The following is a 9,562-nucleotide window of genomic DNA, read 5'->3' as shown; positions in this document are numbered from 1 at the left end:
ATTCTTTATTTTAATGCGTCTTTAATTTCTGAATAATGTCTTTTTTTTTCTAGGAAGTATCCTTGCGAGGGGCTATATAGTTTGGTTTTAATTGTAGTTAAATATAGGGTCCAATTGGCACACTTCCAGCAAATAAATACAAATTAATTGCCAGTGTAGCCTAGTTTTGAGTCACTGCTCAGTAGGTCAACTCAACATGAGAAAATGCTAAACTTGTCCACAGGCAGGCATACAGGTCTACATAAAGAGAATATAGTTTAAGTCCATATTTTCTTTCAGGAAAACTCCTAGTTTCCCTTTATTAAATACATAGCAATTTCCAGGAAATGTCCCAGGAAATAATTTGGTAAAGCATCAACTGAAGCATTTCTTACCAGGTTAATTTGTCTGCATTGCCCAAAATGAGCAAAAAGGCAAAATAAAATGTCACTTCTGTTTAGTTGTTAAAATTAACTTTATTGTGCAGCAGGCCTGTTTTTTATCTGAACAGAATAGAAGATTATTTGAAGAATCTAAAAATGCTTTTACAGCTTTTTCAAAGATTAGCTTGTATTTATTCATGAGAAAAACAGATGTTGCACTGTGTATTTGTGAGTCAAATATAATCATGCAAAAGCCTCAAATGTTAAAATAAAAATGATCACATGAGAGGCACAAGTTAATGTCATGCAAGTCTTTACATATTGCATGTTTTCTCCTGTATGAGCCATCCAGTTAAACAGTACCAATCCGTTTATTCTTTTCCTGATGTGAGGCAGTGTTTGAGTGTTCATCTGAAAGCACTCAGTCCATCTTGCTCTGTTTCAAACCTGAGTGACCAGAGGCTCTTTGAGGTAGAAGTGTGTCCCCCTCTGACCACCAGCGGCCTGTCCGGCACAAAGCCCTGCCAGGAGAGCCCCATTGAGTGGAGGGCACATACCCCTGCTGTTCTGCCCGTACAGCGGTGCGTAATCACCCAAATATTCAGGTACCTCATCCCCACCTTCTTCATCATCCTCCTCTTCATCAGCCTCTCCATCCTTTTCCCAGAGCGACGTTGCGACGTGTTGGTACTGGGTAGTATCCTCACACTCCATCTCACGGTGGTAGAAATAGCTGAAATTGGACACGATGACGGGCACTGGCAAAGAGATGGTGAGAACACCAGCAATGGCGCACATGGAACCCACCAGCTTCCCTCCAACCGTCTCCGGGTACATGTCCCCATAGCCGACCGTCGTCATGGATACCACAGCCCACCAGAACGCCTCAGGGATGCTGGTGAACGCTGTGTCAGGGCTGTCCACCTCAGCGAAGTAGGCAGCACTAGAAAAGAGTATGACTCCGATGAAGAGGAAGAAGATGAGCAGGGCAAGCTCTCTGAGGCTTGCCTTCAGCGTCTGGCCCAGGATCTGGAGGCCCTTAGAGTGACGGGAGAGCTTGAAGATCCTGAAGACCCTCACCAGCCTGATGATCCTGATGAGGGCCAGGGACACAGATGGCTGCGCTCCTTTGTCCTTGGCCAGCTCCGTGCCCACTGTGACGAAATAGGGAATGATGGCGAAGAAGTCGATGGTGTTCATGACATCTTTGAAGAAGTGCACCTTGCTTGGAGCGCAGGTGAAGCGCACAATGAGTTCAAAGGAGAACCAAAAGATGCAGATCGTCTCTACAATGAAGAAGGGGTCCTGGAAAGGCGTGAAGCCAGGTGGGACCAAGATGGTTTCATTCGCTATGGTGGGGTGAGGTATGATGGTGAATTGCTGGGGAAAAAAAGGAAAAGTGGTTACAGCTGCACTTAAAGATTAAAAAAGTCAAAGCATACAATGAGCTACAATCTCAACAGACCCATCATCTGTTGGTCATCAAACATGAGTTGGAGAAATATGAGCATAAAGGGGAAAGGTGGGGCTATAATAAATAGCAACATGGCAACAAGGATGTTTACAGGAGAGTAAACAGAGAGAAAACAAGGATGGAGTAAACAGGAGAGAGACGAGGATAAGCGAGAAGAAGTGATTATTATGAGTTTGTCCTCAGCACATTTGGAGTATGACATCTGTCATCAGGATCTCATCTAGCCTGTGAGATCAGTGATACTGTGCTAACTTTTCCCTCTTCTCCATTTTCACTCCGCCGGCTTTATTTTTCCTCGCAGACTTTTATATAAATCAGTTTATCTATATTTAACGCACACAAAAAACATTAAGTTCATGTGACTCCGGGTTGCATTACACACCCAGACACCAGCATGCCTGAGGAACCTGACACTTCATTTAACCCGGTCGCATGTTTTTTTCTGGGAAGTAGGTGCAGGTTTGAAATGACTGTGTATTAGTGTCTTTTAACAAGTTAGATAGAGTTACTCAGCTTCTTGCAGCACATATTGTCCCCAGCACTGTGTAGCTCTATGTTTCTGTGCATCCATCAGCCTCATGTCTGTGATTCTTTATGCCAACCAAACTGCTTGCCTTTGCATTGTTTCACTTCTGATTATTGTAATATAGCCAGTGAGATCATTTTGTGATCTCCACCTTGTCCCAATTTTAGCCAGTACAGCTAGTGATGTCAATGTTCACCTGTTTCTTGGTCAGGCCACCACTTTTTCCCACATTGAAATATCTCATCACTTATTTAATGGATTACCATGGCATTTTTTACTGAGATTCGTGGCCCCCAGGGGGTGAATTTAATGGCTTTAGGATTGATCCCCTGACTTTTTCTCTAGTACCATCATGAACTGGACAGTTTTGTTTTTCATTGAAATATAAATTCAATATTTAGCTGTGCTTTGTGTTGAATGCTAATTAGCAGTATGCAAGCATAATATGTTTGCATATTATCACTTATCTCAGATCTCAGAACATAGTAAACATTATCCCTGTTAAGCATCAGCATGTTAGCACGCTGACGTTAGCATTTAGCTCAAACTGACTTGACTTGAAGGACTTATGTGTACCGCTACAGCCTCAAAGAGCTGCGAGCATAGCTGTAGACTCTTTTTTATTTTTCATACTTTGGGCACTGCAAACAATGTCTCATTCACCACCGTTGTATTGTAGTGATGGCAGAAATCATAGCTGTCAATATGTCAAAATCTGGGCACATAGAAATCAAATATCTGCATGGCTAGATACAGGTGAGTAATCATACATGATCCTTTTAGCAGATATATAACTTGTCATATAGAACGAACAACATGCATGCATAAGAATCTAAAAAAAACAATTTTGTTGGTTAGATTTTCACCATCTGCCCAGTGAGTGATTGGGTGGGGACAGCTGTGCATGTAGGTTTTGGGTTTGTTTATGCAGTGTCCAAAAGTGCCAAATGCTCCGATCACATGAGTGTATGCATCTATGTATGGGAGTAATAGAGCAGCGTTGGTGGTGACGGGCAACATAAATCCAGCGAGCTCTGCTGCGTGTCAATTCTGCTGCCTCAACCTCCACAATTCGCCTGGTCTCTAGGCTACCGGTCTGTGTGCGAGGCTAATTTCATTTTGCGGTGGTCATCAGAAAAGTTGATCTGCAAGCCTCTTTTCCATGCTCTTTTCAGTGTGTGGCCTGTGAGTCACAGCGTTTATTAATACAGATTCGTTTATGTGTTGATGTTCTCTTAGGGTTGTCCTTCCTCTATATATAGCCCTTTAGATCTCCAAGGGGTAACGTGAGACAAGCTCATCTCCTTTCCTTCCCTTCACACTTGCCACTTAACCTCTATCTCCTTCCACTCTCTCTCTATCTCGTCAGCGTCCTTTTGAAGTATCAACTCCACCTGAATATGCTTGTTGGCTCTGGCAATCACCCCCAAGTGGCCGATAAGGCATTCCATCTCCACAACGTATCCCGCTATCCAACCTGGTCTGCCTGCCCTCTTCTTCCGTTACTCTCATTTTTCCACAAGCAGTTTAACTACCCTCCTCATCATCGACATTCCTTCTCTTCAATCTGAGTGGGTCAAATTTAACGACAAGTCCAAAATGATCTCAAGAAAACCTCGCCCTCGCCTTCTCTCCTCTATCTGCTGCCTTTGCTTTCCCCTTTCATGATCTTGATTCTCAACTCTAATCATCCTTTAGTTCTGCTCTCCTTTGTCCCCTCAGTGTTGAGAGAGGAGATGAAGACGTTATCACGTTGTGCTGCAAGTCCTGGCGAGGTGACACCTGTCAGCACCTGTTGTCTTTCCATGCCGTCCTTTCTTCACTCAACTGGTTGTCATCCTTTTTGTGAATTTGCACTAACATAACCTCCATCTGTAGCCTTGTGAATCCTCTGTCTTTCTACCTATCACTCATAAGTGGCTCTTGTAGGTGTAAGCACCATGTAACCCATCCTCACCTCCCTCTGTTCCTTCTCATTCCTGAACTCAGGCAGAGTCTCCAGGCAGAAGATGAGAATGGAGATCACAATGACCATGACACTGATGATTGCGATGATTCGGGCTCCACTGGAGGACTCCGGATATTCAAACAGCATCCAGAGGCGACGCTGCAAATCATTGGTGGGTAAGGGTCTCTCCTCCTCCTTGGGGAAGCCTTCGTCCCCTTTGTAGCGGTCGATGATCTCCTCTCCGAGCTCGTAGAAGCGAAGCTCCTCCAGGAACATGTCCAAAGGGACATTGGCGGGCCTCCGCAGCCTCCCGCCTGACTGGTAGAAGTGCAAGATGGCATCGAAGCAGACGCGGCTTCTGTCCAGGAAAAGTTCATTTCGCAGGGGGTCGAAGTAGCGAAGACGGCGCTGGGGGTCACCCAGCAGGGAGTCTGGGAACTGGGCGAGGGTGCGAAGCTGGGTCTCATAACGCATCCCTGACACATTGATCGCGAGGCGTTCAGTCAGGGCCCAGCCATTCCTCCACTGACAGCGACGGTTCTCCTTCTTGGCCTCTCCGCCTGGCTCCTTCTCGCTGCTCTCCTTCTCCAGCTTGTTGTGCTTGTCTTTGGTCCGCTTGTCTTCATCACTGACCTCCTCAGCTTTCTGATTTTCTTTTGTCTGCCCTTCTCCTCCTCCTTTTCCTCCTGTACCTCCTCCCTTGTCTTGATTATCCATCTCTCAGTCTTTGATTTTCTTTTCTTTCTTGTCTTTGTTGTACTTTTCTGTTCTCTTTGCTCTGAAGAAGACAAAGTTAATGAGTTAACATGGTTAACTTGGCTATTTAGAATAACAGAATAGAAACAATGTTAAAAGAATAAGTTATAAGATGTCCATTAGTTGCTGACTGTGTCATACAATCCACCATCCATCCAGCATCACAAATAATACATTATTATTTTCCCAGAATATTTTGGAACTGATGGATAAAATATTAAAATCAAAATCTCACCCCAGTTTTCTCTGAAAATTCAGCTGAACAATTTTCTGGATATCAGAAAAAAAATCTTATTTAGATTATATTACAATATATTACATAGAAATTAACTATGTATATATATATATATATCAATTGTATGACAGTGAGTGGAGTTGTGCTACATACCATATTATTACAAACAAAGCACAATTTGTATCAAAATGTCCTCAGCCTTGACATTACTTCAAACTTTTCTCCACCGTATTTTGCCATATATCATGCAGACGCCTCATCCAGAAAGCTCCATGCATGCAAGTCAACTTCATGCTCATCGCCAGTTTATCACCATGTCCAGTGCACCCAGTAGTAAGCAAACTCAGACCGGTCTCCTCCTCTCACCCTCCTGCCTGCCAGAGCTGCTGCTTCCAACGAACTCACCTCCAGAGAGCCACCATGACTCTCCTACTGTACCTCCACCTCAGGGTGCCTTTGGGCTAACCCTTCCCTTCATCTGAGACAGTTTGTGTATCAGTTCTCTCATCATGATGTCCAGACGACCCCTCCCTCTCCCTCTCCTCCCCCTCCTCCTCCTCTTCCTTTTCCATATTGTCCCACCTTCATGTGTCATGTTTGGGAGGGGAGGCGGCAGAGGGTGCAACGTTGCTCCTTCAGGGGCTGCTGTGGTGGTGTTAATCTGCAGCACGGGTGAAGTTAAGATAGTTAAGCTTGTTTGTGGGTCACTCACTGTCTTCTCTTGTGCTCTCGCTCTCACGCTCAGAACGTCCTCAGGGAATGCTGTCGGGCTGAAATTCAATCTTTGACCCTCTCCTCCTCTAAGAGCGCCGCTGCCTCTTCTACCCCTTTTCTCTGCCCCCAACAACCCTTCCTGCCCTGAAATGTCAACCTCTGAACCCCTCACTCTTTCTTAAACATACTGTACATGTTTGAATGCACGTGTTCACATTCACATTGCAGAGGCCAAAACTGTTATGTTAAAGAAAAGGAAGAAGACATAAAAAGGACAAATTGTGCCAGTGATGATCATGATTTACATTCTGGGAAGAGACCACAAGCATGTGATTAGTATTTTTCTTCAGTTTCTGTCTGCACGTCGTCTCTAATTGCTTTCATAGCTATGCTGTCGTCGTCTATTTTAAATTACACTTGGCTGTTTGACTGTGGCCTGGGCAGAACTGTCCGCAAATTTAAAAGAGGGCAAATAAAACCTGACCTCATTTTGTATTAATTATAAATCTGGATGCCTGTGGCACTGGTGGAAGAAGTATTTATATCGTGTAAAAATACTCTGTTGCAAGTAAAAGTCCTAAAGATTTCACTTAGGTACCGGGACAAAAATATAACAGCAAAAATATTAAAGTAAAGGTATTTGTTGGGCAAAATGGTCCTTTTCAGAGAGCTATATTATTATATGAATCATATCATAATAATATTATTACTGATACTTACTAAGCAGCACATTAATGTTACAGCTGTTGGAGGATGACGACATTCTAACCACTTCATATATTGTTGGATATGTAAATCTGTAGCACAGAGTCATGTTTTATGAATTAATTATATGTTTTGTTTAAAAAATTTTATTCTGTTAAGTAACTACAGCTGTCGGATTAATGCAATAGAGTAAAATGTGCAATATTTCCCTATTGAATATAGTGGAGTACAAATAAAAAGCAGCATGAAATGGAAATAACAAAGTTAAGTAAAAGTACTGTCGTATCTTCTCTGATGATGATGATATGCAGTTGATGAAAGGAAACTTCCGCTGACAACGACTTAGTGAATAAAATAGGTTTATTGCAAAAAGGTCAGTTGTCTAACAGGCACCATGGAGGCCTGGGAAAACGTTCAGCCAATTGTAGGAACAGACAGCGTAACCCCCGGCCGAATCTGCTGTCTCTCTGTCCTCGTCTTCCTCGAGCCACCTCTCTGGTCACTTCTTTATACCCCCTTGACCATACATCCCAACATCTGGTTTTCATCCATATGACAGGTCTAGTCTTTGTTTTAGGGGTACAAGGATATATTAGAAGGACACCATCCCCCAGTATCTAGTAAGGGGGAGCAAAGGTCAGATCTCCCCTGGCCAGGTCAAGCAATTCCCAGCCTCTCGTCTCCAGGTAATTGATCACAGATCCAAAACAGAGAAACACTGACCACTGTTACATCATATGCCCTAAAGGCACATACCAAACACCACATTCATATTTATACTCACTAAAGGCACATATCAGACACTACATATTTCCCCCCTTCGGGACTCAACAAGAGTCTCGAAAAAGAAAAGTAAGGTAACACAGTCATATCTGTAAATTATTGTATATGAGTCACCTGATGTCACTCACAGATTGCTTACACATTCCCTTCCGTATGCACTTATTACAGCATAACCTTAGCAATATAATAATTTTGTTGGAGTGTGAGAGCGAAAAACCCATCAGGCAGCCATCTTACTGATAACATCCTTCAAACACTTTAGACAGGAAAACTCTCTCCACAGTCCCTCTGCCCTAGGCGACTACATAAGGTACTCCAAGCCAATTGAAAAATGAAAAAAGAAGGGTTTTGACGATGGTGGTGTAGGAACCAATGAAAGCAAATACACATGGGAAACTCAGAAATAAAAAATAAAAAGTGTCCAAAGTCCGGCTGGTCGACCCATCGCACCATTCAATGGACCTTTCCCTACCTAACCAATACTATCCCTGGACGTTAAAACAAAAAAGAACACCTGAGGTCCCACTGTATTCACATCATAACAGAACATCCTACACAAAGTAGTTCCACAACAAAGAAACATTTGAGTATTACCCATATTTAGACAAAACTCCAAACAGTGTATGTGATCATTCAAACGTCATTTCTAATCTCATAATAACATACAAAGTAGCTATTGATATCACAGATCATAATACAATAAAACAAAATCCTACTGTTAATTGTATAAGAAACCACATATCAAACTGTTAAACATCCTCTCCATGATCTCCATCATCCAAATTTATTACATGTTCTTGTTCAGGGTCCCCATCCATGGTCACTTCATTCTCATGATTTCACCATATTCCAATTTATGTTTCCATTTTCCAATGTTATGTTTCCAATTTATTCCCTTTCCAGTTTAAGCCTATATGTTGACAGATCTGAAGATCTTAATACGATTTTCCAACAGTCCCTTCATTTTATCACAAAAAACCTTCCGTTGCAGATGATACACAACTGCTAAACACTGTTTAATTTCCAATTTTACTAAATTATTCATACCATCTTATCCAAATTATCCTCCCAGATTTATCCAAATTATTCTTACAATTTTATTCACAAACTCTTTACCCTTGTCTCATGATACCTACTTATGACCTCATCTATCTGCTCAAGCAACTACAGTGTCCAAAATCCATACTCTTTTGTAATCCTTCTCTTTACTACCCCCCTTGCAACATGAGCTATCTCATTTGCTTCCTGGATCATCAAACTTAGCAGATCTGTTGATGCTACCATCAGCCTTCATGCTTTCACCACAGACCAGTAGAATCTTCAATAGCACCTCATCCAGTCCATCTGCTCCTGTAACTGCTTTTGCAGCTTCATCAGCCACTTTATTGCCCTGTGTGACCTTTGACATGTCCTTTTTGTGAGCTACACTTAACTATAGCTGTTTCCTTCAGTTCCATCATTGCATGCAACAATTTCATTATCTGAGCATAATACTACATAGAAGAACCCTCTGTTTTCTGAAATGCTCAATTTTTTCACAACATATGCAACTCCTATATATACTATTACCCTCTTTCCTTCTACCAACATACCTACTTCTATCTTACTTACTTATTCCTTCCTTCCACTTTTTCAACACAAACTTACTTCCCTGGACTTCCACTACTGAAGCTAAATCTATCCCTGCTGCAGTTTTAATAATCTTTAATCTAGTTGAGACTGCTCCTTCTTTTTGTTATCCTCCAGTTGCAGTTGATTAAGCTCCCTAAGAGTTTCCTGGTCCTGTTTTTTCTGATCATATTCCTTTGTCCTGCATAGCTGAACTTGATGTGCTATATGATCTGTATAGACGCCTTTCGTCATACTCCCAAGACCAACCACTTCAGCAAGCTTACTCCTCACTGGCAGAGGCAACCCTGGTTGCAACTTCACTCGCAAAATTGACTGTTCCATTTGGTTTGCATCTGGATCTCGCCCTGTAATATTCCTCCACACCTGATGAGCTCTGGACACATAGGCCCTCGGGTTCTCCTGTGGCCCCAGTGGCTCAATAAGAATA

General features: G+C 42.5%; 1 protein-coding gene across 3 annotated transcripts; it reads right to left on the bottom strand.

Annotated features, from left to right (window-relative positions):
• Nucleotides 1-439: 439 nt before the first annotated feature.
• kcna7 (potassium voltage-gated channel, shaker-related subfamily, member 7) lies at nucleotides 440-5,786 on the bottom strand. 3 transcript variants are annotated; one of them, XM_070847175.1, is made up of 4 exons: nucleotides 5,707-5,786; nucleotides 5,302-5,336; nucleotides 4,320-5,088; nucleotides 440-1,742 (listed from the first exon to the last, which is right to left on the bottom strand). In XM_070847175.1, exons 3-4 carry the CDS (start codon nucleotides 5,025-5,027, stop codon nucleotides 804-806), a joined length of 1,647 nt encoding a protein of 548 aa, XP_070703276.1. In that variant the 5' UTR covers nucleotides 5,028-5,088; nucleotides 5,302-5,336; nucleotides 5,707-5,786; the 3' UTR covers nucleotides 440-803. The 3 variants fall into 3 exon arrangements, with proteins under 3 accessions (XP_070703276.1, XP_070703275.1, XP_070703277.1); XM_070847174.1 differs by lacking the exon at nucleotides 5,302-5,336 and having other exon boundaries at nucleotides 5,707-5,773; XM_070847176.1 differs by lacking the exon at nucleotides 5,302-5,336 and having other exon boundaries at nucleotides 5,668-5,762.
• Nucleotides 5,787-9,562: the final 3,776 nt, after the last annotated feature.

The sequence above is a fragment of the Pempheris klunzingeri genome, chromosome 17, assembly GCF_042242105.1.
Source record: "Pempheris klunzingeri isolate RE-2024b chromosome 17, fPemKlu1.hap1, whole genome shotgun sequence".
NCBI lineage: Eukaryota > Metazoa > Chordata > Actinopteri > Acropomatiformes > Pempheridae > Pempheris > Pempheris klunzingeri.
Note: the sequence above shows the minus strand (reverse complement) of the source record. Positions and strands in the feature narration are given on the sequence as shown.